Source organism: Scophthalmus maximus, chromosome 9 (assembly GCF_022379125.1).
Source record: "Scophthalmus maximus strain ysfricsl-2021 chromosome 9, ASM2237912v1, whole genome shotgun sequence".
NCBI lineage: Eukaryota > Metazoa > Chordata > Actinopteri > Pleuronectiformes > Scophthalmidae > Scophthalmus > Scophthalmus maximus.
Window position 1 is genome coordinate 13464255 of NC_061523.1, and position 27392 is coordinate 13491646.

Consider the following 27392-nt stretch of genomic DNA (forward strand, 5'->3'; position numbering starts at 1 on the left):
TTGAGATGTGGGAAAAGAGTGTGTTTGCATGCATAAGCCTTTAGCCTCCTTCTTGAAGCTGCAGCAGTTTCCATATCTCAAAGACCTGTAGAAGTCATTCCCTGCAGTCTGGTGCTTTCAGTTTCATTGTATAATTTACACTGTAAATTAGTGTCAATTATTGAGTTAGGATGCTTCAGTGCACTTGTATGAGCTCACTTCTCAATTCCTTTTTAAAGACTTCACGTCCAAAATGAAAAAAAGGAGAAACATTTTAACCCCAGTTTTTAATTTTCTAACTTTCATACATTTTCAAGGATGTTTACTTGACAAACAGGCTAAAAGTATTTGACCAGATGAATACATGAACACATAGACACATAGCCGTTTAATTTGCAGACAGCAGATCTGATACTCTCGCTGTCAGCGTTCTGACAGCCTCATCCCTAATTCCTGGCAAAGAGACTGCCTGCAATTACCCCATCATGCACAACTAGTAATGTGGTGTGTGTGTGTGTGTGTGTGTGTGTGTGTGTGTGTGTGTGTGTGTGTGTGTGTGTGTGTGTGTGTGTGTGTGTGTGTGTGGTCAACAAAAATGAATCCATGTGTGTTCATCTAATGTGTATTTGTGTGGATGTATGTGTGTGTGTGGATATGATCCTCTGTGAGAGTGTGTCTCTTTAAGTGTGCCAGAATGAAGGCTAGTTTTACCTCCCTCTTGGCAATTATCCTGTCACTCGGACAGAAACATCAGAGTAGCAGCATGCCGCAATCAAGGCATTTACCCCTTGTGTGAATATGTGCGTGTGTGTGTGTGTGTGTGTGTGCGTGCGTGTGTGTGTGTGTGCTTGCGCGCTGCTAGCCTTTTAAAATATGTCTGTTGGTCGGCTCTCAGCCTCTGTTCCTCCTTTTTGCTCATTTGTCATCCAATGTCAGGGAAATTCATTATGATCCCAATGTGTCTGTGTCAGTCAGGGTTTATGTTTTTATTCTGTCTATATGATTGTGTGCTTCCGGATTAACTGATTGAAGTATGTGCCATTGTTTTGTGTGTTTTATAAATGTTGTGAATGAACTCATGTATTTCACCTTCTTCCCCAGCTCTGTGGCTTTGGCCTCACTGGTTTCCACCTTGGTCTGGTCCACCATGTTGTCTGTGGAAAAAATAAATGACAAAAGAAAGGAAAATGAAAAAAGAAAGAGTAAAAAGGGAGGTGGATTAGATAAGAGTTTCAGACCTGCACACGTCTGGCTGGGAAGACATCGCACCCTTCAGTCTGGCACATGCTGCGTGCGCATATACTTTCACAAACTGACACACAGAACAGGATTCCTATCTCCCTCTCTTCCCTTATCACACTACTCAAAGTCAAGAACTGTAAGACCATTGTGGAAGCATCTCATTACAATAGGCTGCTATCTTTTGCATGGTTCTTCACATCCCTACCTTCAAAGCCTCCAAGACCTTTGTCTGTCTATGTGTGTGTGGTAGAGAGGAGGAAGCACACTTATTTTCTTATACATCTGACACCACTTTTTTAAAAACTTATATTCACCCATTCTTTTCCTGATAAAATGAAGAAAAAAAAAAGAACGACAATACAACAGTCTCAGGGGCAATTCCATTATCAGAGATTCTTCTTGACAGAGGACAGGGTGATAAGGACACAGACTGACCAATGGGATACTTAAACTGAATAATTGTAGGGTCTACAGGTGGTTGAGTGCCAAAGGGCTTAGCGAGCATGTGCAGTAAAGGAGCTAATTAACATGAAGATGAATACCACAAAGTCACTGGATCAAAGGCAGCTAATCATGCTGCCCAGGAGGGGGATCAAGCAGATAAATTGCTGAGACAGAATAGCTGTGAAAATGAAGAAAGTAGATAAACTCATAGAAGAGTGAACCATACAGATTGTTAGATAAAGTGTGAGTCTTCAACTGCAATGACAATATGGCTAGTTGAACGGGGAGTTGAAACTGTGCCAGATTCTGTATTTCTAGATGAGTTTGTGAGCAAGCCAGGGCAAAATGAGAACTCTATTTTGTGAAAGAGAAGGTTTTGCCGGATGAAAGCACCTCGCAATAAAATGCCAACCCACATACAATTTCAGAATGTGTATTTGTGTATGAGTAGATGGCTCATGGTTATTGGATGCGTAATGGGGGGGTGTTACTTCTGTCATGGTGGTTGGGCTAAATGGGACAAACTTCGAAGAGAGAGCACTAAGGGAGACAGAATGTGGGGAAAAACTGTGCTGAATTTTCAGAGTTCAAAGAAAAACACTAAATAATGCATGCAGGGCAGAATTGGGCTGCTTTCCACCGATAATAACTCTGGCAGACTTAAAGGAGGCCAGCCAGCCTGTGTGTGCGCGTCAGGACGCATTTAGAAGCAGCGCAATTAGAGCCCCCTGTGGTGAGCAACAGAAACCTGCCATAAAGGAGTATTGAACTCCTGAGACATGGCCTGCACCTCCAACTCTGCTCTGGTTTAGTTTACAATAGTCAGCCGGTGTTTCCTAGTCAACAGTTGGAGTTGTCACTTATGTTCATAAAATCTATATGCACATGTATCAGTGTAAACCACTATTTGCCATGACGCTGGATGAAAAGGCCACAGTAGTCGCTCGTATTCAACAGACAGTGGCAGGAGATGACATGTCATACTCGATCAGCACAGAAGAGTCTGTCAGCCCCATTTTTGCCGACTTCCATTTTATAAATACATTCACCACCTGAGCCGGAAAGTTACAATCTAACCCTAACCAATTTAGCCTTGTGCTTCTGTCAGCGATCAGATGCTGGAAGAGGACAAAGAAATCTCACCCTTTATATTGTGGAATCAGATTCTGAGGGATTGCTTAGTTTGACAAAGCGTTTAGCCGGATGATGAAATTAATTTTATACCACAGACATATGTCGGTAAAACCTGTAGCACAATTTAGCCCACACTGATGTGTGCTCCCTGTCTGGCACCACCCTGTGGTGTTTCTGGGCAACTGCACATGTATTATTGTGAAATTCACTTAAATTAAATCACACAGGCCACGTATGCTGGCACTGACGGTGACAACACGGTAATTGAGTCAGTGATTGGAGAGGGGTGGAGAAAGGTGGTGTCAAACAACACATCTACACGCAACTATGTTTGACTTTTCTGGCCCGTGTGTATTCTGTGCATGTATATAGCTCTTAATATCAAGGGTGTTGGGCGAAGGGCTCCTACAGAGAGGATAAGAAAGACTTGATTGTGCATGTGTGTCTGTATGTCTGTATGTCTGTCTGTGTGTGTGTTCTGGTCAAACAACTCACCTATCATTCCTTCAATGTTGATGCTTAAGTTACGACACTTGAAGTCAGGGTCAGCTCCGTTCCTGTGAAGCACGATCTGAGCGATACACTCGTCCATCAACTTGTAGTATTGAGGCCTGCGGGGAGGAGAGAGTGGCGAAGAGAGATGGAGGAGGAGACGGAAAGGAAAGAAATGGAGAGACAAGGGGGATAAATTGAGAAGAATGGAAGGAGGGTTACCATGGAGAAGGAGAACTTATATGAAGGTGCTGGGGGAGAAAAAGAGAATGTTTCACTTTGTAGCACGTTGTGTTCACAATAGCAAATACAGCATATTTTACATTACCTGTACATTAACAAAAAAATCTGCCACAAAGTGTGAGTAGAGGATTGAACTGACAAAGAGCAAGTAGGTTCATTTGTTCAGATAAATGTGTGAACACACGTGCTTTGTCACTTTGTCTTTGTAACCGAGATTGGCTGTGTGAGCATGACAGTTTGAGCTTCTTGTCACAAAGATTGATTGTGTGCAACTGTGTTCGTGAGAGTGTGTTGGTGTATGCCCAGAGCACCGTCTGATCAAGGCAGCTTCACACAGACACGCAATTTTGGAGGTGTCTTATTCCCTGACCCCATTAGATGCAGCCAGAGTCACAAACTCAATACTTTATTTATTCTGTCTGCCCCACCACACACACCCCCAACCCCCCCTTCCCCGTCTCTCTTAGTCACCCCGTCTGTGTGGAACACTTATTCCAATCCTTCACTTTAATTCAAGCCTAGATTTATTTGTGGAGCAAGAGAGACATCTAGTGTCGTTGAGTCACAAGTGAAACAATATTTGTATTTGACTACATCCGAAATTTGACACTTATGATAACAGATGAAATCCTGAATGCATCACATTTAGACAGGTATAACTCATTAGGTATACGATGGTTGGTAGGCATAAAGCTATACACATTTTTACAAATTCCAAACTTAATATACAGATGTTAATTTTTCTTCATTCATGAAGCCCTCAACAGTCTGTGGTAGTATGTATACTGTATGTACATGACTATAGATTTGACCATATATATATATGAACGCATTTGTAACTCAACTTGAGATTGAAATTCATTCCAAGTACGCAGCTCCCTCATTCTCTCAGCATCTACCTAGCAATTTACCTCAACTCTCAATTTCTTTTTCATTATTGTCTCACCCTCCGCCTCCCTTCTCTTTCATCTCTGTAATTACCAAGCAGTATTTTCTGCCACTCTACAGCTCTCCCTCCCACTCTCACTTCCTGTCTCTCTGTGGAGTCCATTACAAACCACTTCTATTGTGTTCCGCTGGATAACCTGGATGGAGTCAGCAGGATTAGAGGAAAGAAGGACGGGAGAGATAGAGGAGGGGTAAAAAATACTTCAGCTGGGCCAGCCTACCTTTTCTCTCCTCACAGTTTATTGCCCAAACTGTGCTAAAAATACATCAATTCCTCTGTGATGCCATTAAGACAGCACATCTGCATATATCTGTATGCATTCTAACTGTTTTCTGTGAGATAATGTAAAGAAAACCCTTTTCCAGTGTTGTTTTGAGTGAAAGTGGACATACTTTGTATTTGTGTGTGTGCACACCATCTACGCTCATCTTGTCATTCAATCATTCAGTTTCCTTCTCTCCTATTATTCCATAGCTAAATTACCAAGGGCTTTGGAAGACACAGGCAGAAACATTGGCCATTTTCTGGCGAAAAGAGGTGATAGTGTTCATCTATATTAAAAAGAAATAGGAATTTGTTGCAAGTATTCATTTCACAGCTCTGGAACTGTGCTCCAGAAAACAAACAGCAAATGAAGGGAAGGGCTAAGAGGAGGGAGAGGTGGAAAAAGAAATAAGGTTTCTTCCTTCTTTTGTCACGGGTAATTTGGTTTTGTTTACACAATTGTACTACATAGGAACTGAATAGTTTTCACTGAATTGTATGTTTTTTTCTGTTCACCTGAAAATATAGTAATTGTTATTTGGGCAATATGTGTTATGTCTTAGTATAAGCTATGTAACAATTGTCTCTGGGCGTTTGTGTGGTTTTTACAGTGAAGTGTGAAGAGATATGATGATCAAAGAGTGACATTATTTCTTCTAATTAAGGTAATCTCGGAAAATCATTGAGAAAATTCCAACAATTAGCCATATTCTAGTTTTTATTACCCACTGCATCACAATAATGGGCAAGCAGTGATAAGGAAATCACACATTATATGAAATCTACTGTTACCACAAAACTAAATCATGTCATGTCAACGTATCAGCTGAGTGAATGCCAGAATGTGTGGGTGAGTGTGAGAGAGTATCGACATGCAGGAGTGTGAATTGTGTGTGTGCATTTGTGCGTCACCTGGCCAAATAGTCATTACGGATCAGCAGAAGATGCTGCATCAAGGACAGGAAGTGGGTTTCGGCTTTGGAGTCCTTCACAGTGTTGACCACGATCTCAAACACTTCCCTCACATCAGTGAAGCAAAACAAGTTAAGGTCTAATTATTAAATATAGCAAACTAAATGTCTTCATCAGTCACTATAGCATGGTCATTGACAAGTCTGAATAGTCTTGCGTTCTTTTCTTCATGTGTTTCTTTTACAAGGCTTGGAGCAAAACTACTGAACCCTGGCATTTGTGCATTGCAGAATATCTTACACAACTACCATTATCTGCTCTATGGTTTTTTATGTTTAAAAAAATGTTACATTATCTCTGAGTTTATCATATGCAGAGTCAGGCAGACAGAGGACTGTGAACACTGTCTGTGGGACCTCCGGGAGACACCTTGTGTTGAAAATTGTAAATGCATGTCAAAAGCACCATTACAGCATATTTTAAATGTACACCATTATAGAAAGGTTTTTCTTTAGCAGAAAACCTGTCTATCCTGGATGTCTTTAAGTGAAAGAGCTGAAAACAATTCATCTTTTGTGTGATAAAGATGAAACGACATCCAGTAGCATCCTCCTCTTTAAATAAGACAACATCATTGTAGACATCATTCTGTTGAGATAAACCATAACTGCATAGCATGAAGCTATTCAGGTCTAGTTGTGCCAATCTTTTCACAAAGTATTCAGGTATGCATGTGTTCACAATTACATTCAATTGTATAAGCATTAATCATCAAGCTCATTTGAAGTGATAGAAATCAAAACTTAAATAAACAGATTATATTGTTGTTGTGTACCTAATTGGACTGGCTCTTATATGTATTTATAAGGAAAACAGATAATTTAGAGTTGCAACAGAGCAATGTTCTCTGGTGGTTGGATGTTTTGCAGTCTTTACAGCAAACAGTAGCTAATGTCTTTGAGATGCTAATTGGCAAAGATGAATTTCCAATGTAAAAAAGTCTAGAGAGGGTTACAGTGGCCTCGGGTCCTGCGAGCTTATGCTTATTAAGTATGCAAATATAATTTTTTCCTCTGTCTGGGAAGAAAGCAGTCAGGCTGATTATAGAGGGGAAGAAAGGAGCCAACGTTTGTGTAGATAGCGGACTCATTTTTACCATGCAGGGAAAGAGACTATATATGATTCTCTATCTGTCTGAATCATACATATCTTTTTTGATATTGAGTGGTGTTTTTTCCCCTCAATTATAAAGCGAGCAAAGTAATGTAAACACAAAATCATGACTATGCAAAATTATGTTGTAACCAAGTTACAGATTTTGTCAGGCTGGTGCTTTTAACTTTTTCAAAAGTCAGAAAGTTGACCTTGAATTTCTACAGAGGGACAATTTTTCCCAGAGGAAGGATATTCCATCTCGATGCGGATGTCATCAAGACGTACTTTGAGGTCCTCGGAGTCATCTTCAGCCTGCTCATCAAACACCGTAAGTTGCACCCTCAGCTCTTCATTTTCTATCGTCCGCACCTCCTGCAGGGAGGAGGGGGGGATGCAGGCAGAAGGATAAAAAGGCAGGGGAGAGAATGTGACAATCAAACATTGATGTTTGGATGGTTGATAGAAAGTTTTTAACAGCATATGAGTGTTCAGCCAGTCAGCAAGACACAGGCACCATGAGTGAGAGAGAGGCTGTGCAAATGTGTATTGTTGGAGTCACTTTGAGAGAAAGATCAAGTGTTTTCTGTACCGTCAGCAGGTCTCTGAGTCCCAGTCTTAGCAGCTCAGAGCGAATATGGATCCTGAAGTCCAACTCTTCTCCTCTGCTGATCAAGGCGTTGATTAGCTGCATGCAGCCACCCTGTCAGAAATGCATCAAAATGTCATTTTTACAAATCACACCAACTGGTGAGAAGACAACCGCAATCGGAAACATACTATTTGTCAGCTGAGTAAACCTTTACACAGCAGACAGCAACAAATGCTGAAAAAAAAACAAATGCAAAAAACACATATAGGAGGATTTATAATTATTAGTGTATGGGGGCAACAGGTGTATGGTTTATACCTTGAGAGCAATGTTGTGCTTGTTCATGCCAGCAATAAGAGGCTGAAACCTCTCAATATCCCGTTTCTCAGCCTCTTCTGTAATGGCTTCCAACACACGTTCATGTCTGCAAAAATAAACAAGCTATATCAAATAAATTGTCAAGACTTTAAATTGCGGTAACAGTTCCTTATTTGACTTGTGCGCCAAACTTCAACTGTGTTGTTTCTGTTAACACTTGTCAACATTTCACTATTGCTTACAGGTTCTCAGGATGTTCCAAAATGGAGATGGCAGAGAGCAGCTTGACAGCATCCACCATCATGTGAGGCACCGTTGGGTTGATGGCTCTGACCAGCAGAGGAATTCCCTCCTCTGACTCCAGCATGGATTTTAGACCATACTGAAGGGGAAAGAAGGGAAGGGGGAAGAGAGTAAGCAGAATTTCTGCAGGCCGAAGAAAGGGAGGGCTTTTGATGGTTAAAATAACAGTGTTTACTGTATATGAAAGGAATGAGTCATTTACTCTGACAACAACAATTCCTTAATGTATGACGTGCATATATGTATTAATATTCTATTGGTATAGTAATCTTTCAAGAGCTCACACATGGGGTTGTGTGGATTAGGACAGGTTGTTATTGTGGACAGTAATAATTACACTAAGACTATGACAAATGTATTGTTTAGTCAATATGTACTAAAAGATCCAGTATATATTGTTTAATTTACAACAAATCGACCGATCTCCATTATAAAAGTAAGACTGGCTTCTATCAAATCTGTTTACAACCAAAACAATAATAATGGCCTTAATTTTTATCCCATGTGCTGTTCTTCAACATATGAAAAGTAGTGTAGTGTATTTTGAGTCTCTTAGGCACCATATAAGACATGTATTTACTATAAGATACGTATTTACTGATGAGTAATTCTTAAATATTATAGATTTAGAATAGATTAATACTGTTACTAGAAAAAACTCAAAGCCACATTTCAATACTAATACAAATTGAGTCTGATTGTTTTCATGATCCCCTCTAGTGGAAGAATTGTTACACCACAACAAGATCAGAAAGTAGCCTCATGATGACTGTTAGAAGTTCGACCGAAGAAAGGATGAGGTATTTTGATATATCTAAGATACAATCCTGTGTCTTACCTTGTTATTCATAAAGGCTTTTAGACATCGAATGATCTCATGTTGGCATTTCACTCCCATCATTCTGGGTGAGAGAGGAAACAGCAGACGAGTGTAAATGTATATATATATTACATTGCAAATACATTGCTAGAAAGTAATGTTGACTGTTCTGTGGTGTAAGTGTCTTACGGATACTCGTCTTTCTCTTCCTGTAGTCTTCTGAGAAGATTCAGCAGCAGGGCCAGACCCTCATCTCCAAAGTTCTGCACCCAGCTGGAAGTGATGAGAAGATTAGTTGATAAGTAGAGATTTATTTTTTATTTTTTTACATTTTCTGATTTTTTGCATACATTTTCCCTTGGCATTTCCCCTTCCCATGGAATATGTTATACTCCCAATTAATTTCCATCATGTTTTCTTTTAAATGTTTGTGAGTTCTGGATATGTCCTTTTATATGCTAAATAAAAACTGCATAATACTTTAAAATAATGGCAACAATGACCCCCATGCTTCAAGGCCATGTACAGTCCAACTTACAAGTAGACCATTAAAGCCCTGTCGACTTGCAGCACTCTCTGTCTCACCACATTAACCCATGAAACATCCATAAAGTTCTACCGTCAGCATACCACTTTCTCTGTGCACGTTTTTGCACCAAGCATACAGTTCTCAGCAGGCAGGTACACCTGTCCTCCCTGTGCATCAGGTGCTAGGTGCTAGCTACTGTGTGTGTGTGTGTGTGTGTGTGTGTGTGTGTGTGTGTGTGTGTTCCACGGGCAATTTAGACAGTTATTTCAAAGCAAATCCTGCATTTATATGGCTTATAACATATGTTTTATACAGTATGCACTGCATGTTTCTGTATCTGTATGTGTTACCTGACAGGGTTGTTATTGAGCGAGACTCGCAGAGATTCCAGACAGCTCAGCAGCGGTGTGTCTCGGTAGTCTGACTTTAACTCCTGGATGTACATCATGGCTGATTTGGAGCTCTCCTTTTGGTTTTGTCCCTGACGAACAGAACAAACAAACACAGCAGGTACGTACACACACACACACACACACACACACACACACACACACACACACACACACACACACACACACACACACACACACACACACACACACACACACACACACACACACACACACACACACACACACACACACACACACACACACACACACACACACACACACACAAAATCACTTGTTTTCTGGGTTGAAACTGGTTTTATTTCCACAAGACAGCACAACAGGAGGGCACAGAGGGCAACAGTCGAGCCTAATTTGAAATGTTGATTTGCAGAGTTAAGGCTACTGTGTGTAGGAATTTTCTCTAACAGACATATTTCACAGTTAAATGAACAGCGCCAGCAACCATCTGTGCTTGGTAATGTGGGCCCTTATAGCTACTTGTTTTCAGCATAGTTGCTCAATTTACTTTCAATATAAAGTACATATTCCAAACCTTGAACCTAGCTACCAAGAAAAGGCCTTTGTCTTCACATTAGAGTTATAGAGTTACTGTATGATCTGATCACTTTTTTTACGTGGTCTTTGAAACAATTTTGACCGGCTTCACTGACTGACTAAGATCTATTCAGAATAGTATGATATGGAATGTAAAGGTCCAACTGCAGCTTTCCTGGAAATTTCCCTCAGCACAATGTATCTACAAAACCTATTTTCGTACTCACAGCTTTGGATGTGTGGAGGTACTGGGAGACCATCTCTCGCTTGATCATGATGTCTTTCTCTCTCAGAGGCTGCTGTTTCTCCCCATTCAGATTCATATCCACCTGGAGGAAGACAGGAGGACGGAGAGAAGACGAAAAGAAGTAAGATAGAGATAAACCACATATAGTGAGACAAGGAAATGTAGCATGATGAAAAATCTGTAGATTCAAGCAATTGATAAACAGAAAATATGAGCATCTTTAAAATCGTATCAATATGATATTGACAAATTTGAAGAATAACTTTGTGTGACAACGTGTGAGTCTTTCCTAAACTGGACAATATAGATAGGTAACTGTAACTTTACTAAGATACTCAGCAGAATCATTATTGCATTACTTAAAAAAACACTTCCAATATAAACATTTTAACATTGTAATCCCTTGTGCTGTAAAGTAGTACTATATTTAAATTTATTTCACGGTATCAGGATAGATCAATATGAAGTGGCTGTATTCACACACACACACACACACACACACACACACACACACACACACACACACACACACACACACACACACACACACACACACACACACACACACACACACACACACACACACACACACACACACACACACACACACACACACACACACACACACACACACACACAATCTCTTTTACTGTCTTTTTCTCACCAGCATCTGTTCAAACAGCTCCAGGACGTATTCATCAGAATGATCATGCAGCATGGCGGACTGAGCATTGATCTCATAGCTTGCAGCTGAAGAGTGACGCTGACCGGGAACGTGGCCGAGCTTCTCCTTGTCCTTTTTTATCCTCATGCTGGTGAAACGCTCCAACTAGATTAACAAACAACATGACAGGTTAGAGGACAAAGGTAAGGGCTAAAAGACTATCACTGTAAGGACACTATATATTAGGGAGCTATACGTATTCAATTCACAGTTTGAAAATGGGACTGCTGTCTAAATACCAATGTTAAATATTTGAAAAATAATAAAACACCCAAGGTGTTCAACAATGTGAGATGATGATTAGGGATGACACACATGAAAAGGGTTTTGCCAACAAACAATACAACACAAAATCAAGATGCATTCGACACTAGCAGGTGCAGGACTTGCGACTCAGTTTTAACAAATGATCGGAAATTTCCTTCCCTCTAGTTTTAATGACTTTGTTTTTATTATTCAATGCCAAATAACAAAAAAAAACACTAAAGAACAACAACTTCATAGTGCATGTAACATTGGCACATATTGACTTTATAATGATTAATAATAAAAAAAAGATCATTTGGCAATTTGGCAACTTCGTGTTGCCAAATTCATTTTGGGGCATCACATTGAGGCATCACTTCATATGTGCCGAGCATTTCCTGCTGTCAGTGTGCATCTTGAAAGCATGCACATCTAACGTGAATACAGGACAAAACACAGATACTTAACACGTGTTATGATGGATTAGGTTTGAGACAGACGGTGACGTGACATTAAAGGGGTAATGGTGAAATAATTTATCAAAGAACACAGTGACTAGTCAAGAACACGGGTGATGGTGGTAAGCCGTATCAAACCTACCTCGTCGGGAATCAGCCGTTTAAGTGTCTGTTGAGGATGAGTGAACGGAAGAGGGAAATATGGCAAAGAAGGGAAAGAAAAAAAAATTGGGGGAAAATTAGAGGGAAATCATTTATGACAGGAAATTGATCCAGGAAATTGTCTGAGATCATGAGTGATTACAGTAGGACAGTGGGAATCCATGTACATGTGGGAACTACATTCACTTATTCATGCACATTTCTAAAAGGATAAATGCATCTACATTAAATTAGAGTAAAGACATTCTAAGAGAAGTTAATGAGGACAAATAAAAGGTAGTGATCGGCAGTCATCAACAGTCAAAGGGCACAAGGGTTTCAATACAATTGTACAGAGGAGAAATCAACACCATTGTATCCTATTTTTTTAAGTGCACTAGCAGGTCTTGGCCACTAGATGTCAGGCTACATCCAATAATGTTCCTGCAGGAAAATCAGCACCATCAGCAGCACCACTAGAAATCCAAACATATGTCCTTACAAGGTCCATGTAGGGCACATAAAATTAACATATTTCGAATTAAAGTGATATTTTTTGATACTACAAACATTAGTATCACAAAGGAAAAACAAAACATTAAGAAAACTTGTGGCCAAACGTGGAAAAAATGCTGTGTCGAAGAATCCAAGGAGGATGAGCAACATTTAGTTCTTGATGGCAAATTCACCTTGTATTCTAATTTAAAGGAAATTTGTTTTCCCATGCAGTTTGATAGAGGGAGTCTCAACAGGCACAATGAACCCTCAAGTGCTACACAACATCAACGACCAAGAGGGATCAGTTTGGACAAAACACCCTTGTTCTCACATCAAAGAGCACACAACCTGAGGGGGTGGTCTGAGGGTCAAGGGTCACAAGGTCAAACATAGAACTGGATCTTCTGCAAAGTCTATTTAAGGAACAAACTCACACACAGACCCTCCCCTCCTGTTGTTGGCTACGGCATTACAAGAGGAGAGATGCACTAGACTCTATGGTTCAGCTCTTCAAAAACAAAATAGTACGTTGGCATTTCTCAAGTTTCTCTCTGGGAAAAATCAAGAAATTCCACAGCATTGAAAATTGAGGTACAGGGAAAAATAAGAGTGGAGTAGTGTGGACAGAATGCGTAAAGGTAGCAGCAGTGATGCATTTTAAAAAGAAAATGTTGTAATTTGGACGTAGCCTAGGTGTCAGGCTACATGCAAAAAATTTTCCTAAACTCACTGACGGCAGAGGTGCTTCAACTATTATATAAAGTCTTGATGTTTTTGTGGATGTATAATAATATCGCAAAGTCTGTCATAAACAAAGACACATTAGAATCATAAGGAATCACATCAAAATGCATCTCCCTTGTTATTACTAAGTTTGACAATGACCCTGTAAAATTGTTAGAAAAATGTAAATTAATCATCCAAACAAAATGTCCACACCTCATGTTAATCCTTAGTGAGAGATTCTTTTTCACCTCCTTGTGTAGTCTGTATTCTGCGTGGTGTCATCTCAGCTGGCCGCCCACAAGGGAGAGCAGCCACGTAATTAAATTGTCTTCATTCATGGACAGTTCGTCAGAATGTGGTCTGTGGAGTACTTTCTCTAATAGTATCCACATAACTTATGGTCACACTTTTCTCACAAATTCCAAGCATGTTCAACCACTTGTACTGTCTTTCTAAAAAAAACTAAAATAATTCAGGATGAGATTTTAGAAATGTTATTCCTTCATCAGTTTTCCTAGAATCCTAACAAGTGCATTTATGTGTGTGTGTGTGTATGTAAGTCTGCTGAAGGCCTTTATATCCAAATAGATCACGTCAAATGAACGAAGCGGAGAAACTAGTTAATTGAATGGAGAATGCATTGAGATCCACTGATGACAAACCAAGGTTTGCTGGCTTTTGTTCCACTTATGTTGCATGTCCTTGTATTTGTTTTACAACCAGGTCCATTTCTTTTGCATGACATTGAATAAGTGGTAAATTTGGTGAATTATTTCAGTGTTCAAATTCAGGTTTCAGAATAAAGACAAAAACTATTATGGCTGTCTCTATGTGTACAATTTAAACAGAAGGCCTCGCTGACCAAACACCTGTTGAAAATTATACAAATATTTGGAAACATTTATTCTACAGAATTTGCAACAACGCTTAATGTACTTATTATTATGACTTCCTGTGCCTTTGTCAGGGGATGTTTGCACACCTACAGTAAAAGGTAGGCTATTCCTTTACTACAACCGCCACTGAACTGAACAAGTTAATTGGACATTATTCTGTAGCAGAATAAGAGGGAAAGAGGGGAAAAGGGAAAAAGACACTGATAATGGGGACAGCACTCAAGAGAGGGATAGAGGGATGTTTCCGCTTACACAGCTGCCATTAAATAACAAGCCCAGAGCCCATGCACACACACACACAACAACAACATACGCATGAAACAAATGCTGTGGTGCTATTCAGCCCACAGAGCGGAAATACACAGCTGAGAGTAGATACAGTGGATTCTGGGAATTAACCTTTATACAAGTGTGTCAAGGAAAAAACTTTAGAGATAGAACCGTAGTGTTCCGCATTTCAAACCACAAGTGCAGTTAAGAATATAAGCACATTCAGCCATTCTTAGCTCTCTGTGTTTGAGTCAGGATATTCACTGAGGGGTCAAATGGAGCAACAAGTACAGTCTCTTTGTCTGAGGGGAACTGTAAAAGCAACAGCGAACCACTTCAGACCCACTCTCTGAAAAGCTCTGAGTACCAAGGCCCTTCTATTAAATGGACCAGCCAATGCCAAGAAGTATTAATTACTTATTCACATGGCTGGGCGATGTAGCTGAATTTTACACCAAAATATAGACAACATTTTTAGATGGACAGCATATTTTACAATGTATAATTTAACTGAATGCATTGTAAGACACAGCTACATGATATGATCCTATAATGCTTCAGTGAAAGTCAAAACGTTAAAGAATAATTCTCTGATCCTCGATAGTAATGCTACAGGGAATTTTAAAATACCAAGATAAAAATCGGAGCTACACTGATCGTCAGCATAACATTGAAATAATCCAGTCTGCCTGTGCTGTGCAATGCTCAACCTCCACTACCGGTACCTGAAATGAAATACATAATCCCACTAAGATAAATAACAGAGACTGAATATATTCATATTTGGACTTCACACATTATTTTACTCTAATTGTAAGTGTCTAGACCTTTTCTCAATTGTGCCTGAACCAACCCAGCCACTTCTAAAAATGAATCGTTGATTGACCAACTTATATGTAGTGGCCACGTCGTAACAAGAACTAATTTATTAAATCAACTTAAGACAAATTCTTAAGGCAATAAAGAAGATTTATTTAAGACTGTGTGTTCAAACGGGCCATGGCTATGGCGACAGTGTAAAGATTTGGCTGGCTAATGCAGCCAACTATAGTTAAATAAGCTAACTTTCTGGCTACTGTACCATGGGTTTATCTTTTCTCAGGTTTGTGTACTCGTTTAATTGTACAGTATTCAACAAAACATTTGTTACAATAACATTAGGAAGCAGACTCACCAACTCGTTGTCGTATGCCTCCGCCAACAAGTCAAGTTCATGGAAATAATCTAACCCTCTGTTCCAGGGTTATGGCGTTGAAAAATGGTCATTATGATGAACATTATGATTTCACTGAGAAGTTGTCCTTTGAACTTATTTTGATGTAAAATGCAATCACTTATTCAAACACACGTACTTATCGTTTTTTGAGTTCTGGCCACGTAAAATGTATTTTGGGAGGTCATAGTGCCCTAAACCTTTGACCACCACATTTTAAATAGTTCATCATTGAGTAAGTGTTTCCCATTAATAACTTAGACACAGGAACCGCCATAGTCCTATTTGTCCCGCTAAAGTTTAATAATGAACCAATTTCTTTTACATGTTCATAGATCTAACTTTGTGTTTTGCGCCATTGTTTCATTGTAGAACTGTGTGCAGTGCTCTTTGCCTCTGTCTCCCTCTGTCTCCCTCTCTCTCCCTCTCTCTCTCTCTCTCCATCTGCAATTCCACCTGTGTTGGCGTGCCATCAAAATGACATAATAATAATGTGTTTATTACTCGGTGGCTATATTAAGATAACACAAACCCTAACAAGAGTAAACTTTTACTGTAGCTGACTGTCCAATGTGTAATGCCATGGGCGTTCATCGAGGCAGCCCTAAGAGGGGCAAAATAAGTCATTATGTTTCACAGTGTTAACTTTTATTTTAAGTTATGTTTAATTTACTGAGTAAAACTCTGATCGACTGACAAGTGAGCCAGAGGGGAACAATTTTACACAGGTCATCAAAAATCAAAACTGCACCAGTTGGAAGTAGGGGGATGTTTAAGAAGTCAAAGGTGATGCACTGATTGTTATTTTGCAATGTTCTGTGCAGTGCAAATCCCCTTACAAAACATCCACACACATTTCCCTGACAAACATCCTGTACATATAAGTGTTTCAAAGGGAACATAATTACACAGCTGTGATGGCTGCCACAAAAAAAAGTAAGGAGGATAGAGATTAGACTCTGTCTGCCTCTCCTTCTCTGAGCCCAGACAGCTGATGAGAACCCAAATCAGCAGAGGCATTCGGCTCGTGAAAGTGATATAATGAGTTGGTCACACACTGTCGCTGATGTTTCTCGGTGTGTGCGCTCGTAACTACACCTATCTGCGCATACATATTTAAGTAGCAGGTCCTGAGAGTGATGAGAGATATTATGCAAATCAGAGCAGAAATGAATAAATGCAGACTGACAGAAAGCAGAGTGGCCACTTTTCAGGCAAATGTGTGCAGCCACAGTTCTGTCAGAGTATCATTGCAATTTGGGGTACACTAGGTAAATAGTTTGGCTGCATAATATGTAAAAAAAAATCTGTTTTTTCAGACAGACATTACAAATGTGAAAAGACTGTGACCTATTCCACCCATTCCTAGAGCTCACAGCGTAACGGCACAAACACCAAAACAGATTTGTCCACTGAAATTAAACAGATCAGCCATGATGCCAATTGTTTGAAATCTGCAAGGTAGTAGTAGCAAACAAGTTGAACTGTCTGTTCAGAGGGATGTCTTATTGCAGTCATATTACTGACTTATTGTGTTTTGTTATTTGTAAAACATTTCTTGATATTAACACAGTGTGAATTGGTCTGGGAGACAGAATTTCAGTGGAGTATATGAGTGGTGTGATGTGACATGTATGGGTGAGTATATGGGGTGTGGCAGTAGGGAGGAAAGTAGGGTGGAGATGGAGGGCACCGGAAGTGTGGAAGAATAAATGTTACTCCTGCTAAATATGTTTGGAACCAAGGAGGGTGTAACGTCTGGATTTCATATCTATAAACCTATGACCACTGAGCATTAGGTTGAAGAAAAAGTGGATTGAAGAGGTACAGTGCAGGGTGTTTGTGTCCGTCATCATGGTAGACACAGTAAGTTAATATTGCTGGAAATGTTGCCATGGCTACATACTCATGATATCATACGGGGAAAATTTGTACTTGGGCAGGCACACCCAGACAACTGAAGAGTTTCTTGCTATGACTAAGCAGGAAATTGCCAACAACTCTAATGAATTACACACTCGCAAAGCTGCTTAGTTTGAAGAGTAAAAAAAACGTCCCCTTCTTCCCCTACAACGCCAAGCATGCCAGCATTATACTAACAGAGCAGGTTGTGATAATGTTGTCATTATTTCAAAAGAACTCTGTCAGTTGCCACACAACTTCCAAGATACCTGGGGCAAGGAAATGAGAAGTCCCCAAAACAGCAAAGCCAGTATTTTTTCCCCCATTCCTGAAGTTCTAATCCCCATAGGTCAGTGTCTCCACTACGCCACGTCTTCCAGTTCTTTCACATCAGATTACCTTTGAGCTGCCCTTTTTAATTCTCCTACACACCCCACTGACCTGCTGATTCAAGATCCATTTGAGTGCACTGACTGTCTATGTGTGTGAGAGATATTATGATTGTATGTCAGTCCAAGTGGGGCATGTTTGCTGCATGAATGCTCCTCGTCCTTGAGCTACTGTTAATGGAGACACAAAACCCAACCACCCCCACCCACCTCTACTTAAAACAAGGTTGCCACTGTTGCCATGTCTCTACCTTTTCAACTCTCTCTCTCTGTCTTCTTAAACTGACTGAACACACTTCCGATACTCAAAGCTCAACTAAATGTCAAATGTATAACATTCCCAAACTTGCTGTTGTGGTTGTAATAAATGGTAGTTTTATCTTTAGAAAAACTGACTGGAGTGAGAACATGTGCTTACGTGGTTCCACAGACTAATTCTTTCACACTTACAGAAAGTACTATAAACAATTCACCACTTGTGCTATTTAGCATGCTGTATCCATGGCGTGGCTTTCCTAATTTTGTAAAACAAAATGTCACGAGTATATTAACTCAATTGTTTAGGGTTAGGGTTAGGATTAATTTATTATCCCGTATTAATAGGCTAGTAGCTGTAGAACTTGTTGGGGTAGCAAGAAAAAGACACCTCCAAACTGCTGACCCTTTTTTTTTAATTTAGGTTATCAGCTGTCCAGGGAAAAAAAGAGTGTGTTGGTCAATCATCTCAGTGCACACGCACACTCCTGGTAAATTATTTTGTACAATAAACAGCATATTTTTACTGTTTATCATGCAATTGGTGAGATAAGATGTCAGTCATTGTAATACTATTCCCAGTATTAAAATCTTGTCTATCAGTATCATAAACATTTGTGTTCATGTATTTGCATCTGATGATCTTTAACATGTACAGTATTAGTACTTAAAATGGAACTGCTAATCAACTACTAATCAATCCTTAGCTTTTTTTTATTTTTATTAAATACAGGGCTGTTTTTAGTATGAAAACCTACATTGGCAGCTGAGACTAATCCAGCATTCACTGAGTAAGAGGTAAGGTACACCTGTGACAGGTCGTCACTGTATGACAGGGATAAAGGCTTATCTACACAGGAGACTTTCCAAGCTGATTTTTTTCTGTCATTCATCTCATCAGTGATCTTCACAGGTGGTATTTCACACTATGACTACATATCCAAAGCCTGAAACATATTTTAATGATTAAAGTCTAACTTCTTCCCTTTTTACCTGCATAATTAACCAATGTGCTTTAAACTGGATTCATGCTCGCCGCTCCTGTCCATGCGCACAGCGCATTGACGTTAAATTGACGTCACTTCCTTATAGCAAGGACACGCAGCTCCCAATTTTTATAACTTGCCGCTGAACGCATCATTAGACAATTACAGAGGACTGAAGCAGCTGCTCTAACATGCTGCTTACACTTCACAGGCTGTGTAGACATTGTGAAGCGTATTCATATAACATATAGACAGATAACTGCATCACACCTATGAACAATGTATGATCCCCAGTGCCTAACCCGACACCTGTCCGAGCCTTAGCAAACTTCTCCATCCCAATGAGGTGAGGAAATGCTGTATCAAATGTGCTTGACTATGTATTTCAAATTAGAATACACTCAAAATGTGGGTTGTCTTATCTTCCTCAAATTTGTAATTCATGCCAGGTGCATTGGAAAAAATTGTATTTTCACACCATTTTGGTCCATTATCTATAAAAACACAATAAATGCTGTTGTTTTTCACAGTAACTCTGACTTTCACAAGAAGAAAAGCAAATATTCTTACTGGTGAAGTGAGACAAAGTCCTTCTAAGTACTGGCACACAACCCTATAGCTCTGATTTTATACTTAATTAACATGAGAATAACCAAAGGTCTTATCCATCATTGGAACCCGATTGTTTTTTATGCAAATACAAGTCTTAGAAGTTATCAACCTGCTGGTCACAAAAGTAAATCTACAACAAGTTTGGCAAAGTCTCACAGACATTTTGTATGTATTAATAATAATCTTTAATATGACCCATGGATAACACTTGGGGGAACCAAGGAGACAGCCAAACAAATACATGTGCACGCATGAACAAACAGTTCAACAACAAAAATTAAAGGCTCACACATCAACAATCATCCAGCTGCATGCTGGAAACAATGGGGTTAGGGCAGATTAAGAAGTCCAGGGATAAGCATATAATTTGGAGAGGAGCAGGGTTTTACGAATGGGTTTCACAGAAGTACTCTGAGATATTTAAAGGAGGTACATCTGAGTCACCGACACTAATAGTACACAATCCAGTTATAGCCTCAGAAGGCAAAAGAAAGAGGGGTTCCATGTCTATGGTAATAATATGGGCCGAAAGTAGCACTAATGCAAAACAGTCAATAGCAGAATCCAGCCAGCAGCCAGGACTGTAGATCAGAAATCATTTACTCACGAACTTCACAAATCATATTTGGCTGGCTAGTTTCAGATTCCAAGGCAGTCATTCTGGAAAAAAGCACTTTTAAAGCAATGTACTGAACAGAATAACTTAATTAATTCCCCTGAAATGACACAACAGAATACAAAATGATGACGCCATCATGATTAATATACTGGGTGCAGGTATTCTTCAAGTTTCCTTTTACTTTACCGAACTTCTTTATGATGTGTTTCCTGCATTGCTAATGCGACACTGATGTTGGCACTGATGACGGCATCCTTCTGATTCAACAGAGGCAACCTATGACCTAAGACAGGCTCAAACAAGTAATTAATAAGAAACACTGCATTTACATTGAAAAGTAATATTGGCAGTCAATATTGAGAATTAATAAGTTATAATGCATCCAATTGTGAATGTGAAAATGGTGCAAGATATTAAACATAATATCTAAATGATAATAAATAACATCTGAGGGACTATGCCTACTCTGCCTGTGGGTTGTATAAGTTGTATAATTATCTGACGTAAGTAAGTACAAACGTCTCAAGTGAGAATATTCAAGTTACTCTGTGAAACATGGACACAGTACAGTTCTGACAAAAGCTGCGGATATATTTCTTACTTCAGTTACTTTATTACACTCGTAATTCCTTCAGTTACATTAAGTCACTGGTCTGGTCTAATAAATGTGCAGTCATGAGTACAGTGGTTACAGTAATTATTATACTACTACTTCTATGTTTATTAGTTGTCTTATTTACCAGAAATAATTGCTTGACTGCTGTTTCACCTCTTCTGTTTCTTAACAGATCATTTCCTCCACTACATCCTCGTAATCACTGTGTTTATCATTACCTCTGTAGCACCTCATAATATGAATAAATCAAACAGAGGGTGAAAAGAGTATGGTCTTTGGTAAGTCATGTGTAATTGGAACATTCCAACATGTAAGCCTACTATTTCAGGACCCCCAAATTTAAGTACAAACCTAAGAATCTGAATAACGGCCCCTTCAACGTCTCACTCCATTCTTAGTAGAAGACAAACTGCTACCATCCACAAACTCAGCTGTGAAAGCTGCACATGGGCTTTTTACAGTCGCTTTGAGATACACAGGGCAGTCTGAGATTAGCTGTTCTCTGTGATGGAGGACACAGAGGAGAGTCACAGGGTAGGACCAAACTAATCCAAACTACCCTACTCCCATACACAACACGGTTAAATGCAGTCAAGAGAGCATTCGTTACTGTATGTGAGGATCAGCTTACAGGTCTATCCAGCTCCAGGCTGGTAGGTGAAGAGACAGAGAGAAAACTTGTCTATCCAAGATAACATGTTACGTAGGTTAGCCACTCAACTAAAGATATTTTGTGAATTTTATTTCAACAGCAGTGAATGTAAAAATGTTCCTGCAGGAGAAAACACCCTGACTCACCTTGGAATAAAATACCTGTATGCCAAACATATGTCTTTTAAATATATTTTGTAAGCTATAATCAAAGGAAATATGATGATAGTGCTAAAGTAGACGCTTTTAAGCAAATGCTCAAAAACTTTGAATATGCAACTCCAGCATCTCCGTCTTTCAAAATACCACAGTTGTATAGCCAGTGGCATTAAAATCTCTTGATAAAGCAATGTCTAGACTGGACAATTAGTAACTAACTAACTGACTGACTCGATCAAACATTCCAAGAATTTCATAGTTCCTGACTATTTGCTGCCTTTCTTTATCATAAAGTTAACTTTTGATGTGCATGTTTCTCTTTGACAATGTCAGACTGAGGTGATGTCACAAAATTAGTAAAGGAGTCCCGCTGTACCTCTCACAACAGACACCTCCACCAATATTATCGGCTTCTGATAAACTGCTGCACTACCACTAGCACATTACCACAGAGATGAATGTAATTTAATTTCTCAACATATCTCATTTGGAAAGCTCAACAGCAGAAATGATGCCCTGCTTACTGAGGATCATGCAGTTACTCTGAATCCATTAGGGGCTCCAATGATAAAACTCTATGTTTTTACATCATCCAGGTCTCCAAAATCCTGAGAGAGGCCTGGGTGTGTGTTAGTAAACATATTAATATGCCCACTGGTACCTCCTTGCACAATGGATGGAAAGGAGTGAAAGAGAGAGATATGGGTAAGCAATAATGTGGACGAATAAGAAAGCATCCTGTTTGCTATTTTTGCACAATTTCCTGTCACAGCCCCCACATAATTTGAGAAATAATGTGTGGAAACACCAACATGTCTGTTGGTGTCTGTGTGTATACACACATATTCAACTAGAAAGATTGAGAAGGAGAAGTAAGGTTCAACAGTTGACAAAAGAGCCCATGAACAATAGCACCCAGGAGATCAGAGTAGTTTGAAAGCAAAATTCATGCTGCTTCATATTTTCTGAGCTTTACCCTTTAGAATAGACGAACGGTGCTTAAAAGGGAAGCCATCTCTCTCCGTCTCAGTGATAATTTTCAAAAAATGCACAGAGGTGGCTGTTTGTTTAAGTAAAGGACATGAAGGTGAAAAAAGCAAGTGAAACACTGTATGGACTTTCCACCCAGTGAAGGCTGTCGACAAACATCTACACAAGTGAGACTGACTAATCACTTAGGGTACTTCTCTGAGTAAGGGGAAATAGACATGACAAAGATTAAAACGCTGAGCTTCTCTGTGTACAATTAACACATGATGCATGGCAGCATACACGCCGATGAGGCAAAAACACAGGGCTCAAAAGGTGCAAGGTGCAAGCACTTCACTCGCATTTGTGTGGAGTTTAACCTGTGCACGTTAAAATCATGCACGTACATGTGATACGAGGAAAGAGAGAGCATTTTAGCTTTGCCTACACAAATGTAGTCCAGCAAGCACAGAGCTGCATGGGCTCCACCCTTCCTGTTCAACACTTTCTCTCTTGTTAGGTTGACTTTTGGGACACCGGAGGCGGTGACAGTGGCTGACTGTGCTGATTGGCCAATTTCAATACCAACACCCACTCTACCACTGGAGAGAGGCCAGGATCCCATTTCTAATACTCAGAATGACAATGCCTAACGGCATTTTTACTAGTTACAATTGGGGCTGTCGCAATATGGAAGATAATAAAAAATATTCTAAAAATAATTGTGTTATGACAAAATATCAATGACACTGTGCAAATCAATCCAGCACCTCCTAAATGATTTAGGATACTTCCCATCATGCAATAACTATCTGGTTCGCACTCCAACGTGGGGAAGTATTAGCTATATGGATCCACGTGCCTTACTCCAAGTGATGCAGAAACCAGCAGTAAGGAAAATAACCCAGTGAGAGCCAGTGAGAGGAGACCAGTGCATGTCAATGTGAGAAAAAGTTGTCTCAAAAAAAAAAATCAAAGAAGAAAGAAGAACAACCCTGCAGATGGTGTTGAGAACAAAATGTTATCATAGAATTTGTTCAAAATTGTGGTTTACATTTTATGAAGTAGACCAAACTCTCTTATCATATGCTCAGAAAATAGGTTGTGTATTTAAGAGAAGACAAGCGACTGATGGATTGTTGTTTAGTTCAGTGTCAGACACTGTAGAATTGAAGTTAAAAACAGGAGATCTCTCTTTTAGAGCTCAAAAGTTGATGTGCTGGTACCATATCATAGTCTTCTTGTTGCGCTTCTTCCTGTGTTAGGTAAATTAGCACAATTAACATTTACATCAAGAAGAAATTGTGAGAGACAGACAGCAGGTAAAAGACACGAATAAGAAAAGAAGGAAAATCTGGATTTTATCCAGAATTGTGCAGTCTTACATCACTAGTATAAAGTTTGAAGCAAATCGTTAAAAATCTACATTCTGTTTGTAAATGTCTCCAAGCATTCATCATCCTGCCAATGTGCGATGTCAAGCCTAACAACTAGGGGACCAAACATGACTATTTTCACAGCAGGATGAAAACAATGTATCTGACCAGCTACCTTATTAAGGGACAGTAACAGTATGCCAGAAGCAGCAGCAAAAACTTAAAAGAAGCTTTCCTCTTGAAGCATGCAGAATACAGTGACTGGGGTCTGGATTGACAAGACAGTCACATTAACTTCGGCCTCTGAATGTATTCATGGTGGCATGTAACAACATCTTTTGCCAAATTCAGTAGAGCAAATACTTACATCAAGTATAATGATTACTTTGAATTAGCATTTTTACAAGAGCAGCATCTATTGATTAATTTCCAGATTATTTTTTCCTTTGTAGTTAGTCTATTGATTGTCAAAAAATAGTTGGAAAATGTTAAGACAAGGGGGGGACAAAAAAACACAAACATCATATACATCTATTCTGAATTACAATGAAGTAAAGTGACTCTTAGGAGAAAGTCCACTAAAGCAGGGCTCCAGACTGCACATTTGGCGACCATTTTTTGCGCACCGACACCACGACTCGCCTTCTGTGTTCTCTTGCACCCGTGGTTGGCCTCCTGGCTGGCCCTAGTGCGGTTTAACCAGAACAGCGGGCTATTTAACCCTTTCACCTAGTCTGCGGCCCCTTCCAGACCAGACGTCTCGGTGTCGCACCTTGCCGGCCTGATCCGAGGGCTTGACAGAACCTGATGTCAGTGGGCGGAGGCATTAGAGAACAGCAGCAATTTGTGGGGCGATGCTTTAATATCATAATTTCACTTATTCAGCAGGCATTGAGGGTCAAAGGTGTGTACACATTATCCACCTTTTTACATGAAAACCTATGGGAAGCGACCGCACGGCAGACAAAAAGGGACTAGGTAGATGGAGAAAATTACTTGGCCAGAAAAATAAATAAAAAATCAGTCAGAAACTTTTTTTTGCCTTAATCCCTGCTAACGTCTCACTCAACAATAGCTAACTAACCATTCACCTTTACCTCGTTGAATTCAATTCACTTGGGACATTGTCAACTTAAAATAAAACAGAACAAAGTAAATTTCCTGCTTGTGCCCCTAAAATGTTAATTAAGTGGACCTGGACCCACTGACTACCCATCTGTGAAATGTATAAAAACTATACTGCCATCTGGTACTTTTATTACACAACTCGGCTCTCACATGCAGCAAGAGCAGGCAAAGCAGAGCAAACCAAACACAGCCCTCAGTTGACCCAACAGCAGCTCCTCCGATCTGAAAAGTCCAGTAGGGACAGATCAAACAGAGGCCACATGTACGCTTTAATCATCTGGCTCACACGTGGAGATTATTTCAACAAGTGGCATTACTACATCCAACTCCTGATGTCTGAACAGGATGGCAACGGCTGTAAGCTAGGTGGTGGTAAGTGCTGCCAAAGATCAACTTTAAACATCAGATTAAGACTCTGCATGTTAGTCTCTTATACGCCTCATGAAGTTAACAGTATTAAGGGTCATTCCATATTGATCCACAATGGCAGAACTGCTTCATGTGCAATAAACCTTTACTCCCATTCGCACCAGGAGGTTTAGCTTTGAAAATTTTTAAAATAGAAAAGACCTGCCACCACTGACTTTGGGTGTGACCATAGGTGCAACATGCTTCAAGTTTTAAAAAATATGGAGAAGTGCTGCAGTGGTTTCCTGCTCTGCATGATTCAACACCTATTTAACGTTTTTAGATCCAACTCAGTAATTTAAACTTCCCATGCTCATCACACCACCAGTAACTTGTTATTATCACCGACTGCACCCCTTTCCATGCACATTTCCAGTCTTCTTTATTCACCTTATCTGCATTTCACTTTCCTGACTTTTCTCTCCCTCTCGCCGCCACCCACAGTCCCTGCTCACTGATGACTCAGTTTCTTTCCCTTGCTTTAAGACAAGAGGCCATGCAACCAGCAGTCCATTAACCACTCCAGTTTCATGCCAGTACTCAGTCATCCTATTCTTCAGTTTAAAGTATGATCTTCTTTATCTGAAATGAACAGAGCAGGAAACTGTGTCTGTGTGTCTGTGTGTGTGCCTAGGTGTGGGTTGGGGGAATAGCAGCCATATATAAATAAAGAAAGAGTGCCAAAAGGGAGCGATTGTACATCGAAGCAAACTTCTCAGCAGAAGCTTGACTCAGACTACTTGAGTTAGACACTGTGACTACAGAGTCGTGACCTAACTGGCTTAATTCATGGCATTATCTTAAAGCAAGCATTTGCTGCGGTGGTTCCCCCAGGAAGTAGGCGCCCCGCTGCACAAAGGCATATGCAGACACAAGATTTCATGCTGATGGTACCAGTACTGTGTGGTTTTTCGCTGAAGCTGCGCCACAAAAGCATTTATTTCGTTAAGAGGTGCATGGGACAAATAATCCATGTGTTACTACATCACAATATTTTCTGTATCACGACATAAAAGGCTGCAATCTTTGGGATCTTCATTTGGAGTGCTACAGTTCAACTACAAAATCATTCTTGATGCATTCACATGTTTTATATACCTACATTTTCTTATTGCAACACATTTTTTCACATTCACTAATCATACTTTTCCATGATTTAAAACTGTTAAACAAAATCATTTCTGTCATAATCAGTAATTGCCGTGACAGCAGTAAAAACATGGACACTTGCTCTACGGCTCTCTGTTGGCCTCTACTAGATCATGTTGGTCGTGTACATCATTGTGCTAGATTCAATGCTGGAAGTTAGATGAGAAGTTTGATAATAACTAAGTCAAAAATCCCAACAGCCCCAAAACAGTATGCTCCAGTAGCAAAACTCACTCCAAGTATTTGTTACTTAAGCCCCTTTCACACAAAAAACCTGTTTAAACCCGCTAACACCCGGTGTTTTCTGCAGTGTGAAAACGTTTAATCGGCATTCAGCCCGGGTCAAATGACTCTGCAGTAGACCCGGGTAATAATCGGCTTCACCTCAGATCGGCATTGATGTGAACGTCCCACTCGGGTGAACACGCTAATTT

General features: G+C 39.8%; 1 protein-coding gene across 2 annotated transcripts in view; it reads right to left on the reverse strand.

Moving 5' to 3' along the window:
• The window catches only part of LOC118318994 (protein diaphanous homolog 1), an 88899-nt gene that overhangs the window by 57134 nt on the left and 4373 nt on the right, over window positions 1–27392 (reverse strand). Inside the window, exons 2-14 of one of the 2 annotated variants that reach the window (XM_035649019.2) lie at window positions 12138–12164; window positions 11232–11396; window positions 10548–10649; window positions 9724–9854; window positions 9034–9117; window positions 8863–8926; window positions 7964–8103; window positions 7722–7827; window positions 7404–7514; window positions 7068–7186; window positions 5660–5776; window positions 3295–3410; window positions 1069–1133 (exon numbers count right to left, since the gene is read on the reverse strand). In XM_035649019.2, the coding sequence (XP_035504912.1) occupies window positions 1069–1133; window positions 3295–3410; window positions 5660–5776; window positions 7068–7186; window positions 7404–7514; window positions 7722–7827; window positions 7964–8103; window positions 8863–8926; window positions 9034–9117; window positions 9724–9854; window positions 10548–10649; window positions 11232–11396; window positions 12138–12164 (1347 nt within the window). The remainder of the gene's footprint in view (window positions 1–1068; window positions 1134–3294; window positions 3411–5659; window positions 5777–7067; window positions 7187–7403; window positions 7515–7721; window positions 7828–7963; window positions 8104–8862; window positions 8927–9033; window positions 9118–9723; window positions 9855–10547; window positions 10650–11231; window positions 11397–12137; window positions 12165–27392) is intronic. The other variant, XM_035649020.2, reaches the window with a different exon arrangement.